Here is a 20,535-nt window from a genome sequence, read left to right on the forward strand (position 1 = left end):
TTATGGAACAGAAACTTATTTTGTAAATGTAATGTTTTGATAGACTTATGTCATATTATGTGGACAATACATGGTCGCGCTGCAAAACAATTGCCAGTTTTACTTTTTGTATTACTTTTTTTTCAGTTATAATTGTTATCGTGTTTGTTTCTTGTTGCAGAAGTTGCGTCAGATTCTGTTTTATGCAACTTATTCAGCATGAATTGGATTTAAATTTACGGCAGAGTGGAAACACATTAAAAAGGGAGGCAGACAGGGGAAGGAACACCTTTTTAAAAGCCAACATTTTACATTTGTACCCAGAATTATATGGTAAACGAATTAATTATGGTCTTGCCGCAATAAACCTTTTAAACTGAGTGAAAAGGGAAAAAAAAACGAACTTTTTAAGTATTTATTCTGCTCTTGTAATTATGATCTAAAAATGTATACCCGTGTCAACACTGCGGAATAGTTCCCAAGTTAGCTTAACAATGACCCAACAAAAGTTGCGTACATACAATAAGTTAGCAAGAAAAGTGAATGGACTGTGGAATAGATACGACTTCATACGTCAATGATTTGATAAAAACATGCAAAACAGATGTCAGTATTTAACTGCAACTAAAGTGGAGTTAGTTATTCTAAAAAAAATCAACCGTCGGATGGGATTCGAAACCTTGATGGCAGTTTGTTTGGTCTTTTATATTGCCAACCATATTAAAATGACTCTAGCAACGTTCCGTGTTCAACCGAAGTTGACTGCCTTCGTAAAGATTACCTTTCCCTAGAAAATCGTAACGTATTATATTCTAATTCGACCTCCGTATTGAAACTGAAAATACAGGGGTAAAATAAACTGAAATTGAAGGAATGTCATGTTCGTTAAAATGGAACACTGACATTATTTTATGTGCACAGAATTGTGACAGCAGTGTGAATGTAAATTATGCCACGGTCATGTGTTGAAAAACCTATTTACCGTTGTTGACCTTACTTTAGTGCTAAAGTCTGTCCCACCTATCTGGTTAACATCATTTTTAAAATTATGATATGTGTTATGATGCCCTAAAATATGTTTTTATATAGCGCAGATCCATATCTCTAGGCACTTTTTTTCATTTAGTAACCTTTAATGCTATCCACCTATTTTTATCAACCGGACAGGAACTTATGACTACAAATTCCCAGTTGATGAGGCAGACTGCGAGTGCCTGGGTGATAACTGCGACGTTCCATCTAGCACTGGAAATAGACGAGAACTAGAAGGAAGATTTCTTCAAATGATAGAACTGGATGGAATGCGAAATCCGGATACATCAGCTGAAGCCATCGACTTGCTTACCTGGCTAATAAGCAAAACTTGACTAACTGCTTGAGAAAGAAATGACATTCCATAAAAGGCAATTCGTTCTAAAAAATTACTGAGAGTGGGCAGTTTCGCCCGGTCTTGTCCTTTATTTAAAAAGTAAAATAAAGATGTTAATTTGTTATAAAAGTTTTATAAATTCAATTCAATTCCCTGTGATTCATGAAGTATAAAGTCCAACTTCTATGTTCTTTTTTATACGACAATTGACATGTATCTCTCAAGAAATCAAGGGAAAAGTGAAAGTTGAAAGTATTCTGAGCAACATCTGTTGCTGTGATTTTGGCTAACTGTTTCTTTGAAGCAAACGGCGAAATAGGCCCAACTTTAAAGTTGACTTTTTGGGTGCAACGTAGGAGCCTACAAAGAAAGCTAGAAAAAAGCAAAATTTTTTTATCATAGATCGTATTCCCTTCAAAACAGCCAATTAATAGTTTTGTAAATAATAGATGAAATCTATCAACAACTGGACGCTCACCTGAGTAATATAAGCACAGTTTCAAATGTCAAAATGATGATAAAAATTTTAAAAGAAAGTCAGTAAGCACTTTCCCTTTGCTCAATAAAATTCATTTTAAAAATTTGTGTGCAAAAGGGAGTATGTTTTAAAAATTTCAAGGCTGTATCTTAAAAAACAAGAAAGTAAGTAAAGGTTCACAGTCAAGTGACATCATATTACTTGGGGTCATCGGGTTAATATAATTAAACAGTCTTAGAAATAGGATCAGATGATTTTTTAAAGTATTTTTACCTATATAACTCACATAATAAAATAATTGACCCCAGGGTGGACCTCTTTTAATCCCAAGGGCATAATTTGAACAATTTTGGTAGAGGACTACTAGACAATGCATTATACCAAATATCAAAAGCCTAGGTCGTATGGGTTTCAGACATTTGAAGATTTTTAAAGCTAGTCTAAAATAAAACTTGGGACCCCTCTTTTCACCCAAGGGGTACGATTTGAACAAGTTTTGGTTAGGACCATAATACAATTTACAAATCAAATATCAAAGGTCTAAGTGTTGTGGTTTCAGACCAGAAGATTTAAATATTTTTTTTTTCCCATATAAAGTCTATGTAAAACTTGGAACTCCGGTCGGGGCTTATATTTGAATTTGAACAATTTTTGGGAGAGGACCACTAGATGATGCTACATACTAAAATATCAAAGCCCTAGGCCATTGGTTTTTTACAAGAAGATTTTCAAAGTAGTTCAAGTTTACTTCATGGTAAATCAGTTAACAAAATTCATAAGTAGTACAACTATTTTGTCTCGAATACCCGATTTCCCCTTCCTCAATAATAACATAAACATGTTATCATTACAAATACCGTGCGCGAATAGTACAACCATTGGTTTTCTACTTGTTTAAGATTTACCTCTAAATTTCTCAAATTAGAAAAAATTTTACATTTGAAGTGATAACGCACCACTCGCCGGGAATCAGTCCTTGCGGATTTTGGGCGTTTTCATTGCTAGGTCTTGCTCAATCCACTTCCGTTTTTTTAAAAAAAGGCGCGGGGTTGTACCTCGTCTTTGTTTCGTATGATCGGGAAATTTCCCACATTTATATCGAAAGCTGTGTGTTATTTGGTAAACCCTAAGTATAAATTTTGGTAAGTATAAACGTAAAAGAAATGATTATCAAATCCAGCAGGTAGTTGGGGTAGGCATTGAGATATTGCCATGTTTAGGCCGATGGAGAGTTAACAGGCTTTTCCTATAATTTTATCTGGTGACCTAGTTTTTGACCTCAAATGACTCATATTTAAAAATCACCTATAGATATCAAGATTAATATTTTTGACAAAGTTTCATTACGATATGGGTTTATTAATGTTGCCTCAAGAGTCTAACTTGTTTTTTCCTTTAATTTGGCTTAGGACCAAATTTTTGACCCATTTTACCCAGATTTGAACTCGACCTAAAATCATCAAAAACACATTTGAAAAAAAGTTTCATTAATAAATTTGGTCCCAAATGTGGCCCCCAAGTGTTAACTAGGTTTTCCATTGATTTGACATGGGGACCTAGTTTTGAACCCGAGACCCAATGTCGAACTGTCCAAGGTTTTATTAAGGGGAATATCCAGACCAAGTTACATTAAGATTGGGCCAAATTGTGATCTCTACACTGTTAACAACCTTTTCCTTTGATTTGACCTGGTGACATAGTTTTTGGGCCCAGATGACCCAATATCGAACTCGTCCAAGATGCTATTGACCATTGAGGGGATCATTCTGACCCAAATTTTTTTCATTAAGATTTGGGCCAAAAATGTACCTCTCATGTTAACATCAAATTGTAACGACGGATGACTACATATATAATTAAAGAAAAATTTTATTATGCCTGTCCCCATCTAAACACGCATATTTTTTGAAAAAAAAGGTCATATTATTAACTTATGTAATCTGACACTAATAAAAGTAGTAGTGGTTTTTTGTTGTTGTTGATGGACACAGGTGAACACAAAAACTCACTTGAGAACTAAATTTCCAGGTGAGGTAATAAACTCTCCCTTTTTCTCTAATGGCACTTTTGCTTGTAAAATGGGGACTTACGTCTTTCGCAGAATGTTATTTTTCAGTAAAATAAGACAAATTTCATTTAAAGTGCATGTGTTTATGGCAAATACAAAGACAAAACTAAAACAGAGCTGTTTACTGTGCGACGGTGTCATGAAAGCGATCTACAAAGAATTAGTGGATTCGATCTGGTGCCGTTTCACTCCAAACACCCCCATTTACTGTTCATATCTTCACACCTTTTAACTGCAGTTGCGATTATAATTGGTTTCAATGGTTTGAAATTTAGAAAATATAGTCCTATATGCGACACATCGTCGCATTACGGTCTTTTGATGGCGAACATTTGACAATTAATTTCAAAATCACTTAATGAACAAAGAAGTTATTTCACTGACATGAAAAACAGACCATGTTTCACATTTGTCACTTAAAAAAGGAAAAAAATAAGATAGACATTAACTACATATGGCCGATGTTTGCTTGTAAACTTTGAGATAGGTAGGTGCAATAGCGTTGAAGTAATTGCATAATGACCTTGGTATATTTGAAATGGCCCTCCGTTAATTGAATCAAGGGGTGGACGTTTTTTGCATTTTCTTGCTTTTTAGGCGAGGAAAATGCTGTTTGCAGTTCAATATGGCGTTATTTGTTTACTTTTTTACCATACAGAGGAAATATTTTGCAGTAGTAAGTGTGTTTATGATACGATAACGTCCAGTCGGTAGCCATATAATTTATCTTCACTCAGCTTTCGGTATTATATGTTTATCGTTGTTTGTTGTTTGTTAAAAAATATCGAAGGTACAGTGCCATTTATAGTGGAAAAAATCGAGCCGTGCGTGAAAAAGTAATTTCTGTACAAACGTACACTTTACGGGATGTTTAATTGATTTTTCACATATACACAAATTTATACGTAATTTAAGAGTTTTAACTTCTAAAACATCCCATTGCAAAAATATTTTGGTACAAACAACATTTCGTTGTTTGATGTTATATACACGACGATTTTGTTGTTTGATTCTTCTACCGAGATGCCCCTTGAACTTTTCAATCCAATATAAAGATTGGCAAATAGAAATATTTAAAAGTGAATAAATAACCAGAAATAAATTTATTAATCACTTCTTTCTTAAATAAATAATTTTTTTTTGTAATGAAATCATGAGTCCAAGATGGCGGGGCCTACTGGAATTCAGATGTCTTTGATGATACCCTTGTATCCTTACCTGCTCAGTCAATTGAGACATGTTTACCATACTGTTCCTCCCCTGAGAAGGGACAATAAACTACGACAAAAGATTTTTAAAATGGGGTGATACAAAAAGTTACCAATATCAGCAACTTTTAGCAACAAAAATAGAAAATGTTAAAAATCTTCATGATAAAAGACAAATGGTTTTCAGTTTGGTAACACCTACATACAAGAATATATATATGTAAATTTCTAATGTATTTTTGTTGCTAAAATTTTTAGACACACTGATTTAGCCTTCACGGCGAAACTAGTTTGTGACTTTTCTATCAAAATTTAAGAAATCTTAGCGAGCGTGTGAAAAAACTAGAAATAAATTTGTTTAAAATAGAAACAATGATGAATAGCGCAGACAGTATGTGACTATAAAACAATATATTAAAACAAAAGAACAAATGAAAATATTAAGAAAGAAGTGATCTCAATAAACGTATTAAATCAAAAATCGAAATATTTGAATAAAAAATTAGACGTAATATCAAAGAATTTTTTTACAAGCTAACGCTTTATATGAATATTTTAAATTATTGTGCAACACGGATTTTTACGAACATCTGATTGATAAAAACGGATCTTTCTGGGACACCGCAGTATAGTTTTTGAGCTAAAAGTGTAACACGCCTCGATGATATTATAAAATACGCAGGTGCTCGCTGTGTTAATCACTTAACATACGGATGAAACACTTACGCTAAATGATGTCACGTTAACGTACGGTGACGTTTAATGGTTTAAAGAGCGCTACTATATTTTATCTAGTGTTTTATATTAAAGGCATATTAGCATGGAAAATAGTTCATGCCAAAGCCGTATTTTAACACTATTTTTACACTCGGTTGGGCCCTCGTGAAATTATTACGCCCGACGTACGCCCATCGTGCATAAATACACTCATTTGCTATAAAATTTTTTCTTCAATCAGACGAGTCATGTTAGAATGTGTGGTCCCTTTAAAGTTTCAAACTTTGGACATCAAAGTCGTCATTAGGAAAAGTCTAACTTGACGCGAATTAGGGTATTTGGAGGGTTCTTTTTTGTACAGACAATAGATCCACATTTCCAGTCAGGATATAATATTATGGTCATTTATTTGGTATGAAACAAGCGCATAAAGTTTTTATAGCCCAAAAATTTTTATTTTAACATAGAAGAAGCATTTTATAAAGATGTTATTCAGTAGGACAGTGACCTTTTCAGAGAAAACATTAAGTACGTATATTAGAAAGCAAAAGCACAGATATTCGATAATACTTGTAGCTGAAAAAAATATAACATTTTTGAAATGATAAAAAAATTTCTACATTGTAGATTTTATTAAAACTCTTATCAACGTTTGGAATTTAATGATATATAAATTTGGAATATAAGGCCAACTAAATGTATATTTCTATGTGCTTTATTTTAAATGTTATGAAATAAACACTAAATTCATGTCAGATTTTAAAACATAATTGGAATCATTTCATTGTCAACATCTTAACATTACAACTGTTACATAAAAAGTGACAATTGCAATTATTTAACACATGAACACCAATAATTCATACATAATTTTTGATCATATATTACGGGTCTAGGGTATATTTTATGTTATTCAAAACAAGAAAGTTACTTTAAAAACTTTCGGTAATAAAACTGGGGCAGAACTAGTGCTTAAGATTGTTCCCTTTGCATATACCCATACCTTTAACTGAATTAAAGGCACTTATTTATAAAAAAAATAATGCAATTTTTACAACGGTACCCAGGCATTGTCTTGTAATTGAAAATGTGTCTAAAACTTATAATTGATTAGCAATGGATTGAACAGCTAGGACTACGTCAATAAAAATGAATAAAAAAACAACCAAATAAAAAAATAATAGAATGAAATTAATAAATGTTTATTTTAAAATCAACGTTCACATTCTTTTCGGTCACTTTTTGAAAGGCCGAGAAGGTCAATAAAACGGGAACAATAAAACAAATTAGTCATATTTCAAATGTGTTTTCACTAAAAAAGAAATCACATAAGATATACAAATATATAACACGCTTTTACCAATTTTTTTCCATGTTTTTTTTTTTTAACTTTCCTTATATGGAACTTCTCTGGTCAAATAATGCTCCACGGAATTTATTAAAGACCCTTTCACAGGCATATCGTCATGAAACATTTTTCACAACCTGAATTTGTTGCTTTAGCTCCGCTAGTTGTCACAGGGGATTTTTTTCATTTCAAGGACAAACTACCGCAGACCTCCATCTGTAGTAAATGCCATACAAACATACATAAAATATATAAACAGACAGACAGGCAGACACAAAGACAGATACAAGACTGACAGACAAACGACACACAAAACGACACCCAATGTATGGATAAAATAATAGAGAGAGCTTTTAAAACACTGGCCTTATTCTCAACGATCACGAAACCTCAAACCTACGTGCTATTTACATTTTTTTTTGGAAATAGAACTCGTTAATAATTTTGCGATTTGGGTTTTTATTTTATTTCTACCAGTAGTGTGAAAAAAGTAAAAGAAAAAAGGGGTCAAAATGGCCAAGGGAAAGGGGCGAAGTGGCCAAGGAACACCGTAAGTTGGGGTTTAAATGTATCGGGGTGGAATTTACGGGCTCTAGAAATGTCTTTCAAGCGTTTGCGCAAGTCAAACCGGAAGACGAAATTTCGATATAAAAATATCGTGTTTTCGCGTTTTCGCTATAAAAATATCGTGTTTTCGCGTTTTCGCCTTTGTGCGAAAATGCGAAAACACGATACTTTCACACGAAAACACGAAGCAAAAATATCGCGTTTTCGCGCTATCAATATCGTGTTTTCGCGTTTTCGCCCTACTTACCACGAAGGCGAAAACACGAAAAGACGATGGCAAATCGAGGGCGAAAACGCGAAAATACGATATTATGAGCGCGAAAACGCGATATTTTTTGTTTCGTGTTTTCGCTTTATAGCTTCGTGTTTTCGTGTGAAGGTATCGCGTTTTCGCGTAAAAATATCGCGTTTTCGCGATTTCGCCCCTAGGACGACAACGCGAAACTGCGATGGCCCCAACGGAACACCGTAGAAATCCGTTGAATCTGTCAGTAAGAGTTGGCCAGGTTTGAACATATTCTGATGTGTATCAGCAATAACGAAAAGACCACATAAAAGAACAATAACAAAAAAGAGAGGAAAACATATTGGACGCAATGAAATCAATCGGAGTTCATCACAAAATTTATATAAATGTTTTGTCCCATACAACGATATAAAAGTTCACATTAAAAAAGCTTAAGTATGCTTATAAATGAGCGATTTATTTATTGGCATAGAGGGTAAAAGGGATGATCATAATCTCGTCACTTGATCTTAAGATTGTCTCACCCCTTTATATGATTTATGGTTTCTTTATGAACTTTTTACAACTAGTTAAGACATAAATTTTAAGATTATTTTCTTGAAATATTCGCCTTCTCAACCAAAATACAGCATGGGAGTATATCTTCTCTTAAAAAGCAATGAAGTGACTTGAAAGTGCCGTTAAAGGTATTTCCGATCCACTGGGGAGCGACCGTGTCTCCGTAGGTCGTTCTCAAAGAGTGAGCACTACTTGTAGTTTATTCTCACCTTGTGGTGGTTTTGCCGCTGTTCGTTCCTTCGTAATATGAGCCGTGTCATGAGAAAACCAACATAGTGCATTTGCGACCAGCATGGATCCAGACCAGTCTGCGTATCCGCGCAGTCTGGTCAGGATCCATGCTGTTCGCTTTCAAAGCCTATTGCAATTAGAGAAACTGTTAGCGAACAGCATGGATCCTGACCAGACTGCGCGGATGTTGGTTTTCTCATGGCGCGGCTCATATATGTTTGGAGTATATATTTAACTCTGTTTTATTATTGAATTTTTCTTCATGTGACGAAGCCATCCAGCTGGCTTACGGAAGGTCGGTGGTTCTGCCCAGGTGCCCGCTCGTGATGAACTAATTAACGGAGGGGCACCTGGGGTCTTCCTCCACCATCAAAGCTTGTAAGTCGCCATATGACCTATAAAAGTGTCAGTGCGACGTTAAACCCAACAAAATAAATAAATAAAATATTGCATTTATAGCACATGCTCAGTCGATTTACACGTGCATAATTTACACGTTCCCCTAACTCCTGTATTGTTGTATAAGTGGCTGCTTTGTTTGGACGTAGCTTGTCTTGCTGTATTTTTTCCCATTTTCAGATGTTGGAAAGAGGCACTTGTACAGCGTTAAAACTTAGTATTTAAGATTACTAAGTTGTGCCTTGCAAGTTTGTAATAAACCTTTCTCTACAGTTCACCGTTTGTTTGGCATCAAATATCATTTTTGTCTCGTCTGATTTTTTGAAGAAAAAGAAATGATGAGTTATTGTCATCACTTAATCGGCGTCGGAGTCGGCGTTGCCTGGTTAAGTTTTATGTTTAGGTCAGCTTTTCTCCTAAACTATCAAAGGTATTGCTTTGAAACTTGCAACACTTGTTCACCATCAATAGCTGACCCTGTACAGCAAGAAACATAACTCCATCCTGCTTTTTGCAAGAATTATGGCCCCTTTTGGACTTAGGAAATATCAGATTTCTTGGTTAAGTTTTATGTTTAGGTCAACTTTTCTCCTGAACTATCAAGGCTGTTGCTTTGAAACTTGCAACAGTTGTTCATCATCACAAGCTGACCATGTAAATTAAGAAACATAACTCTATCTTGCTTTTTGCAAGAATAATTACCCCTTTTGGACTTAGAAAATCAGATTTCTTGGTTAAGTTTTATGTTTATGTCAGCTTTTCTCATAAACTATCAAAGCTATTGCTTTAAAACTTGCAACACTTGTTCACCATCATAAGCTGACCCTGTACAGCAAGAAACATAACTCTGTCCTGCTTTTTGCAAGAATTATGGCCCCTTTTGGACTAAGAAAATATCAGATTTATTGGTTAAGTTTTATGTTTAGGTAAACTTTTCTCCTAAACGATCAAAGCTATTGCTTTGAAACTTGCAACAGTTGTTCACCATCATAAGCTGACTCTATACATCAAGAAACATAACTTCATCCTGCTTTTTGCAAGAATTATGGCCCTTTTAGGACTTAGAAAATTATGGGTAGGACAATTTTTCTATTAAACAAAAAAATCAAATGAGCGTCAGCACCCACAAGGCGGTGCTCTTGTTTTATATCTCTTAGTATTTGTGTCTTAGTCTCTCCATTCTCGATCAACAAACTTACCCATCGCATATCAACATCGTTTTCTGTCTAGAAATACATCTATATGTTATTGACTTCATATCAGCTTGTAAGTAGTATTTGTGCACATGTAAAGTCCATCAAGAAATGCCACACTCAGATAACACAACCATCCATGCAGCAATACATATGAATTAGGGGAAGATGTACATGTATGTATGCACATGTACAAGGACTGAGCACGTGTCTACTTAAACACAAATGAATGAAATAATAGAAACATAGAAGTATTAGACAGACACAATGACAGGACAATAAATGAGGAGTGAGTTAGATGGAAAAACAGTTCGATTAGAGATTAGATGTATTTTCCCAATGTCAGTAGCATCTTATATAGTGCGATTATGTAACTTTTTTCTCTTTATATACGTTGTAATATTAGATTTTAAAGCACAAAGATAAATTGTATTTATCTTCACTTATGCAATTTAACTTTAAACTATTTGAAACACTGTATACCCACGCGTCTTGTTTGTAAGAGATGTGTTCTGTCAAATAATGCTTCGAAGCTAGTATTCACTATTTCTATAACATTGTCCGCTTCTGGTGCTGTTCAGATGCATCTAGTGTACTTTGTTTTTCCTTTTTTACTGCGCTTCTAACTTACTGTGACATACTTACATGCCGAATTTGTGTTTGTCAACATTTCGATTTTCGAACCTTTCATCATAAGTTATCTGAAATATACTCAATATAATAAAGGAAATTTGAGATTAACAGTGAAATATAAAAAATGTAATTATAAAATGACAATTCTTGTCTGGAAGGAAAAGATATAATAGCTAAGTCTGCTAGATCCAGTTCTCTAAAATAACGATTGCAAATTTTGATTGGGTATTGCATATTGTAGAAAAATTCGGGATGCTACATAGGCCCTATATACATTTTCAGTAATTATGGTCATTATACTAGTATAAATACTAACATTATATAGACACGATGTAATTGCAATAATCTAAATCAGCATCATAATAAGCACCGCTTTAATATGTTCCGTTGACGTGCCACTAAAAGTTTGCCGTATTTCTATTAGTTAATAAACTTCATATTCCATGTTTGGAAAGGATTTCTTCCGGTATCAGTTTCGTAATTTTATACATGTATTGTGTTTTCTTCTTTTTATTGGGTATTTGCTATGAATAAGCAGGTATTGATTTTAAGAAAATGTTTAGTTTCTGTTTGATAAAGAAATGTGCACTTTCCTTCTGAAAATGACACCTTAGATCGCAATTTGTTTTGAATCAACGTTCACGTGAACATGATCATGTTTCCCTTTTCCTAGTATGTTATTATACTGGGGATATTAGTTGGTTACTTAAGAACAAATTATGGAATGGAGCAATATTAAGAAGGTTTTCTGTTACGTTCATCATTAAGCTACTTTGGCCATATGAAATGAATGATAGGTATTGGGACATACGAGAGGTTGGATATTAGTAAAAGGATATGCCCGTCCTGTGACGAAATACCGGAGTATGAAACTGTCGTTATGAAGAGAAATGAGCTTATATATAAATAAAATAGTTACATAATGTATTTACTTCCGATGAAAATTTTGTTTTAATATACTGCGTAATGTCACTACTAATCAGTTTTCTGCCAAGTTTAAGGTTATAAGTATCTTGGAAAATATTTTGCTTTGTCTGGTCTTTATGGGCATAAAATGTATCAACTTTTAAAATGTATTATAAATGAAGTCTTAATACATGTAGTCTCTTATAATTCATATGTGAATGGCATTATGCATTTCATGCTGTGATTTGGTGATGTATGTTGATATATATATAGACGTACGATGAACACACTTGAACACACATGAACACACTTGAACACACAAACTTGAATCTTTCGCCAGTTAGAGCTTGGAAGCTTATATGCACAAAGATGTGAAAAGATTATAATTATTTTAGCAAAAAAGCAAAGTGGTATCACATGTCAGCTATTGTTTTAGTGACAGAATACAGAAGAATTAAAATCTACTTTAAAATGAATCTTTTTCTGATTTCCTTATTAAAATGCTACTTAAAACACATCAAATTACAAGATATATAGAGGTGTGCCTATTTAATATTCGTGTTTGCAATTACAAAATGTATTTACAAATTGATAATTTTTTATGATAATTTTGTCGGCGAAACGTATTAGCTGCCAAGAAAGAAATATGTCAAAAACGTTTTTCAATATACGCTTTTCTTTGTTGATTTCATTAAATTTGATGTGATGAAAACTTGTGATAAGATCTTGCAATGTTCATTTTATGAATATTTGAGAAAAAATCTCCTCAAGCCCAAAATGTTGTATATCTTAACAGAGATGTGGGTATGGGTGGATACCCATACACACGCAATGTCATGCCATGTTCACATAATACAAATTACATGTGTGCGCAACTACGCCTTCTAAAAAAAGATAGTTGTATACAAAAATATCTAAATATATCGAGTTCTTTAGTGATAATACACTTTATTCTGCCTTGGTGACAAAGGGCTAAGTGTACTTTTAGTAAATTTTGATTTTTTCGAACATTTTTTTTTGTGGACACAGTTTATGCAGTTGACAATTTATAGATGATAAATAAAAATATTATATACGAAAAAAAAAGAAAAAAAAAAAGAAAAGATTCAAAGAGAATAATGTTCTTGTCACATAAAAAAATCAACAATTTTTACCGTTTACCTATTTTCTATGTATAATTTAGACAGACTAATTCGGCACTTCATGACACGCAGCGAGATTGTCGTCAGCATTATGTAGCTGTTAATGCAGCTGAAAGTGACACTGGGTACGAGTGAATTGCTATTGTTTCATCTGTAGTCAATTAAATACAGATATATCTAAAAATGTTGTCAATCAAGAGATTCAAATCAGGATTTTTCATTAAATATTGTAAAACGTGGAAGTTGCAAATTAGTGTGGGGGAGGAGTGTGCGGTCCTACCATTCAGAACTTTATCTGCTACAGGAAAAGTAGCTGGGGATTCAGACCAATCTGGCTGGGGGAAATCTCCATCCCGGCCCTTATTGAAACTGCTTTTAAATCATACAGATGAAAGTGATAACTAACAATGCATACTGAAGCCGGCGGACCAGAGCCGCAGAACGTGAACCACGGAAAGTTAGGCATTCGCCTTCAACTGTGGTCACCTACTCAACGGTATCATTCTTCACCTTAAAGGGAATCGAACTTTACTTCAATTTATGACTGTTTTATCTGCTGGCGTGTATTTTTTTGTGGTGGGCATTAATGGGTAAGTGTAATTAACACGAATTTAAAGTACATGAGGTAAGATGAATTACAGTACAGTTGCAGTACAAATTTAACCGGGTATATTATTCATAATTCGGCAAAAGTTCGTGTGAACAGGGCTTAGGTGTAAATCACTTTCAATTACCTTGGTTACAAATATGACGAAGTTGTCCAAACGATGCTGTAAAATATTATACAGTGGATACACATGATGTTAAATCAAATCTCGCATGATTGGAGTGCACTTTATTTAGTTTTATTGTTATAATAGCCCAATGGGATGCATACAGTTTCATTTCTTAATTTGTATCTTAAGGAAGGGGATGTTAACTACTTGAAAATGGTAAATATATTATACATTATTTTGCCATTAAGAAACCATTTCATTTAATAATGTTGTAACAAAAAATGTAATAATTTAAAGAAAATATTTATCAGCAAGTTTAATCTTTGGGCTAATAGTGTTCTTTTACAAATTTTAGGTGATGGTATAGCGTTTCAAGGAGGCTATGTTATCTTAGTTACACTATAAACACTATTTTCTGTGTAAACCCTTTAATCATTTTTCCATTAATTATACAAGTAAAATACGTATTCAAAGAGTATTTGCCTAAAATTTATTACAAAATTATGTATGTTAATTAAAACGTTTTGGAACGCAACTATTTTATGCAAGAGTCGTAATAATGCTAACTAACAAATAACGTAGATTGCTTCAGAAAAAAAAGATTGCTTTAATTAACAGATACCCGAGAGATATTTTTCGTTGTACATATAAAGCTATAAGTTTATGAGGGAAAATTGATATGTATCTTTTTTTTTTAATCTGTTATTAATTTAAAATTCTGCAACCACATCGACAGCAACAGGTGCAACAACAACAGCAATGATAATGATAATAATAAAATGTTGCTGTTGCTGACCTGCTGTTGTTTATGATGATGATGAAGATGGAGATGATGACGATGATAGTTATTTTTTACAAAAGGTACTATCTACGACTTTTACCGCAATATGTCTAAATCTGGATAAATCTTTTTTGTCAATATTTTTTTATCTATTAATTATTTATAAATTTATGAGTCTAAATAGATAACGTTACAGTGAACTAACCAGGACTGTCTCATACACTAATGACACGACATTACATGGTGTTGTTACTCTATCATGACAAGTTGCAAATTGACAGATCTATCTTTTTCAAAGTAAGATTAAAGTTATTGATATGGTTTTATATAAACTGTCTACGATGTCATTACGGTAGTCGGCGAATTTGAAAAAGTATATCATATAACATATATTTTCATGAAAGAAAAGTATAATAAGTGCAACCTGACTAACTTTAGGAAAATAACTGTAAATGTTTTTTTTTGTTTTGTTTTTTATTGGCAAAATTTGATAAACGTTTTACGAGGGTTTACACACTTGATATGAAAATTCAGTCAGTATAAAAATTATTAACCATAGAGAAGATATTTTTTTGTTTCAGTGTAAGATCAAAATATCTTTCACAAGTGAACACCAGATACAATATTTTCACGGTGGCATAGCTGAGGGCAAAATTGTAAAATATGGTGTTCATGACTAAAAGATAATTTGATCTTACATGTAAAAAAAAAATAAATTTGTTTTAACTTAATTTACCCTTTTCATAGTGTCTTATCAGCGAAAACATATTTCACCCTATTAATATTTCGATAATAGTGTGTTACTCTACCACTGAATCTGTTTTCATTAGAATTTTCAAGCCGCATAATGAATTTCTTCTTCCCTCCATATTTATTGAGAGTGTTCACTATGATTGTTTTGCCCGCCGGCTTAGTGCAAATCTACGGATCGCGGGGTCGTGAGTTCGATCACCAGGCGGAACGTAGGTTTTCCGTAGTGATTTGATGAAAGATATGCGTCTGAAGTCATTCGTCCACCACCTCTGATTCATGTTTACTTGCGAGCACAGGTTTATACTGGTACAGAATCCAGGAACACTGGTTAGGTTAACTGCCTGAAATACTGTTGAAAAACGGCGTTAAACCCAAAACAAATGTAAACAAACAATACGATTTTAAGGAAATGTGAGGTCATATCTTTTTATACCTGTTTGTGTTTTTTAATTTCATTCCAGAAGGTCTTAGACCTTATTGACATAAACAACAATATAGACAAATATGGCGACAAATCTTCAATATCTATATAAAAGAATTAATGTGAATCGAACTGAATAAAATAAAATGCGAAGTTACCAGGTTTATTAAAGCAATTTTTTTAGCTTTTGTTCTGCTGAAACATCATTATCTCGCCCTTGCTTTATCTATTATTGATAGCCATTGAAATGTCCGAAATTTTAAAATTAGTGTTTGATAAACCCAGTTACCCTATTCCACGTTTAACCCTGTTTTCCATTTAATTTTCTAACAAATTTTATAAGTATAGAACAAAAGTCTATGTTAAATATACACTGTCTTTGTTGACTGACTTACAATTTTCTGAATTTCAACAATTTATTTAAGGAGCATTAGATTACGTAGTTGGCTAACATATCACAAAGACAGTATGAATTAAAATCACGTATTTATGAACAAACTATCACTATCGTTTAAACAGTACAGCTGTAGTAGAATTTTATTTAGTATTTAATATTAAGTCAACATTAAGATTTGAAAGTATAAAAAGTATGAAGTTATTTGTAATCCGCGCGCTAAAAGCATAAAATCTATATGATAAGTTTTGACAAGTTTATTTCAGAAAAAAAAATCATTGGACCATATGGTCCATGAGGCATTTACAAATAAACATATACAATGAATATGACAAACATTCATAACATATTCTCACTTTAAACAAATTTTAATGGAGAATGGACATATAATTTTGATATTACCGTGACTAATATAGATCGATTAAGTTTTATGCAAGAGTCTAGTGTACTATTACTAGTCCAGAACGAAATATAAGATCGGTCTGGTTATAAACACCCGAATTATTTGCTCTTTTATGTCAGAAGAGTGAAATTCGAGATATTCATAGCCAGTAATATTGAAGGTACGCTTAACAATGTACGAAAATACAATACAACAGATAACACAGAGTTAACTTAATTAAACACAAATTAATATATAAACATGTACATGTGTCATAAACTTTAATTATCAACATATAAGCTGCTCTGCTTTGTACGGAAACGTATATTGGCCCCCCTTATATACGCATCATATAACTTGAATATTAATGAAATATCTAATTTCTATGATATGAAACTAAATATATGCTATAACTTTTACCACAAATTATTCTTGTAAAATCATATAAAATGTTTTGATCGAAAATGTTTATGTTTATAAACAGAAGTATGTATGTAACAGATGTATATATTGACGTATGTTTGTAATCTCAAATGAAAGAAGTTATGTTTTATGAAGACAAATAATCCCTTCTTTATCACTGTAAATAAACATCTGTTAAGTATTCGTTTATAATTACAAAATTACGTCACCAGCGCGCGCGTTTTCCAGCACTCAAGAGGGAAGATGGCCCACCGCACCCCAATGAAATATTTCTTGAACCGGGTCTGTTATACATACACTTTGTATTCTTAAAACGATAGCTGACATCAGACATACTATTGTAATTTTTTTTAATCTCAGATCTCCTAATGCAGCTTTAGTGAATATAAATAAATTCTGAATTCTTCGTTCGAAAAGAAAGAAAATGCTTCTAAAACCCTTTGCCATTGGTTTCTATCGTGGATGATTTCTGCCATTTCGTGTTGGCGGGGCGAAAACACGAAAACTCGACAAAACCCTAATTTGTCGTGTTTTCGTGTCGGCGGGGCGAAAACGCAAAAAAACCCGACACATTTTACGCGAAAACTTGACGTTTAGAAGGGCGCCGACACGACAAATTTATCTGTCGAGTTTTCGTGTTGGCGGGTATAAAAAAGTCGTGTTGGCGCCCTTTATTTGTAGTGTTTTCGTGTTTTTGCACCGCCAATACGAAAACATGACAAATACCTTATCTGTCGAGTGTTTTTGTTTTCTCCCCGCCTACACGAAAACACGACAAAATACATTACTTTTGAGTTTACGTGTTTTCGCCCCGCCGACATGACAACACGAAAAACGCTACAAATACTTTTCAGACATCGCAGAGTTACACTGAAACCTATGGTGTTTAGTTTCTGCCATTTCATGTTTCTTCTTTTAAAATGTTGCCAAATAGTTTTTATACATAAAATATGTGATATTTAACAATCTTGATAACAGGATATTTCTTTTTCGTACTTAAATAAGACTTTGATAAATACGCGTAAAGGATAATTATCAAACATGTCATTCGATCAGATTACTTATTTATTTGAAATAAATAAATAACTTAACGGAAAAATTCGCCTATGTAGTGCTTTAATATAAACTAAAACAACAGCTATTGAAAATTTGCTAAATATTTAGAAATACAGCTTACTTTATATATTAAATATATACATAATCATTTGAAGGACTACTTTCACATTCACCAATACATATAACTTGATTAAACCTTCCCATTCGTTTTATATATTTTAAATATAAGGGGGGGGGGGGGTCAATATACGTTTCCGTAGCTTTGTCTACTTTCAAACGCATAATATATTTATATTTGCCATTTTTTCTGAATTTTAACATTTTCTGTGTTTAATAGTGATACAAACTTTTGCATATTTTGACGTAACATATATATTTCGGTAACAACTGAGTTCTAAGGACAATATATATTTGACATTCTAATACAAAATGGCACTCATCCTCTAAGGCATTGCAATCCAAATATAGGTGTGCTAAGTCCAACGTCCAGTTTCGATATGTAGCCTATGTGATGACATTCTTAATTTGATTAAAGAGTTACGAAATTTACTTACTTCAACAATATCCAATTAAGTTTGAAACTGAAATATTGCAACATTTCTATAAAATAGAGCGCTACTAGAGTTTTCTAATCTAGCGTGCCAGTTTTGAACAAATTGATCAGTAAGTCTTTGTATCACTTGCAGTAAAACACATTAATATCACCAACGTTATGGAAATACCAGGCATCATAGAATCCTACATAAGTACATAATAAATTTTTAACAAGTGAATACCAGCTAGGCTTGTTCGCATATATATCAATGTCAGATTTTAACATATTATACACTTTTTTTGTAAGAAAAGTTAAGCAAATATATTGCACTCATAGACATTTATAATCGGTCACCTATGATTTTCATATTTTTTTTAAGAATACGCTGAAAATAAAGGAATAAAGTATACAATCAATTTATTCAAGATCTTAATAACAATATGGGCAGTTTCGTTTCATTAGAACTTTTGAGATTTGGTAACAACAACAGTTTGAATAACAACACCCACGCTTTTTAAAGTGACACTTTCTCTTTGTCAAATTAATACCATTTAGGAGTTACGCAAAAGAAGAATTCGACGTTTGCCACAGCAATTGAGTCTACATGATCTTGAAAATGGCGCCATTAACAAGAGGCAGAATATCGCACAAGGCGTTATTCAGAGATATATCATTTCGATGCGTAGCCCTTTTCAGGCAGTTATTAATGCGAACAGCAGACATACGAGATATTGATTGAAAAGTGTGGGTGTTGTTATTCAAACTGTTGTTATTACCAAATTTCAAATGTTCTAATGTTGTTCATATTGTTATTAAGATATTGAATAAATTGGTGGTATACATTACTGGTATTATATATGAAAATTATAAGTGACCGATTATAAATGTCTATGAGTGTATAATTATGTCTGCATGAATTAAAATACTTGTAAGACAACAGATGTAGACTAAGGAAAATACAACAAAAAATAAAATTAATAAAAAAAAATAGAAACATATTATAAACACATTGTCACTTAGTGATAAGACATAAAGAGGAAAAAATATAGGGTATTGAAGAAACAAAATAAACTTTTTATGACAGAACTGAGACATGAATGATATCCTACTAAGTAGACAAGTAGATAAAATATTACAAAGCCACTTAGTACAGTTTGGTGAGAGACAAGTTAAAAAGAAAATGTGTAGATAATAATGAATACGACTTTTAAAGAAAATGATGTAGGTAAATATGATGACACCTTCAATGTCCGAGAACTCATGAGCAATAAGAATGAACAGTATACATTACTGCATTGGTATGCCAGATTGTACGGTATTAAAGTCAGTTTCTGTTTAATGTAAACCACGACGTTTAGAATTGCACCAAGACTGGTTATATGATTGAAAACTTTAAGAAAGAGTGTACCCTATCATAGAAAACAGTAAATTTATAACATTTTCTGTAAGATGTTTACATTGTATATAAAATATTTTTGTAGTAAAAATGTTACTAGAATTCACAAAGACTTCCTTTATGAAAGGTGTTTTTGAAATTTTCGAAAAACAAAAAAACAGGGTTTATTAAAATTCTACATTTTATATCTTTCTTATCCAAATTTGTAAAATTACTTTACGGAGAGAATTCGTTTGATCCAGGGCCCACACATAGTGCACAAATGAACTGTAAATAATTACTACATATTTTCCTAAACGATTAACTGTTTAATCAATGAAAACTGGATAAATAATTTCGGTGCCTTTACCTACATTTCGCAGATTAAAGCAGGTAAAGAGGATAACAGCGTGTATAAAGACAGTTGCGAAAAAGACAGAAGTGAATGCTTATTTCTTGCAGAAAACTGCTGTTTTTTTTTTTTTTTCGTTTTCATATGGTTTTTTTAACGGGAGAGTAAACAGAGAAATTCACGCGCTGTTAAGGAGGTAGGTTACCTTCATATTTGTATGTGCGCATGTCCAACCGGAAGCTAACGTGACGATTTACGACGACGTTTACGACAAACTGAATGTGTTTGTATATTCATTCTTCTG

At 32.8% G+C, this 20,535-nt stretch overlaps 1 protein-coding gene across 1 annotated transcript in view; it reads left to right on the forward strand.

The window, feature by feature from the left end:
* Positions 1-13,800: 13,800 nt before the first annotated feature.
* The window catches only part of LOC128555921 (uncharacterized), a 54,450-nt gene continuing 47,715 nt past the window's right edge, over positions 13,801-20,535 (forward strand). The window contains exon 1 of the mRNA XM_053539740.1: positions 13,801-13,975. Within this exon, the coding sequence (XP_053395715.1) occupies positions 13,913-13,975 (63 nt within the window). The 5' untranslated portion in view covers positions 13,801-13,912. The remainder of the gene's footprint in view (positions 13,976-20,535) is intronic.

Source organism: Mercenaria mercenaria, chromosome 3 (genome assembly GCF_021730395.1).
Source record: "Mercenaria mercenaria strain notata chromosome 3, MADL_Memer_1, whole genome shotgun sequence".
NCBI classification, from domain to species: Eukaryota; Metazoa; Mollusca; class Bivalvia; order Venerida; family Veneridae; genus Mercenaria; species Mercenaria mercenaria.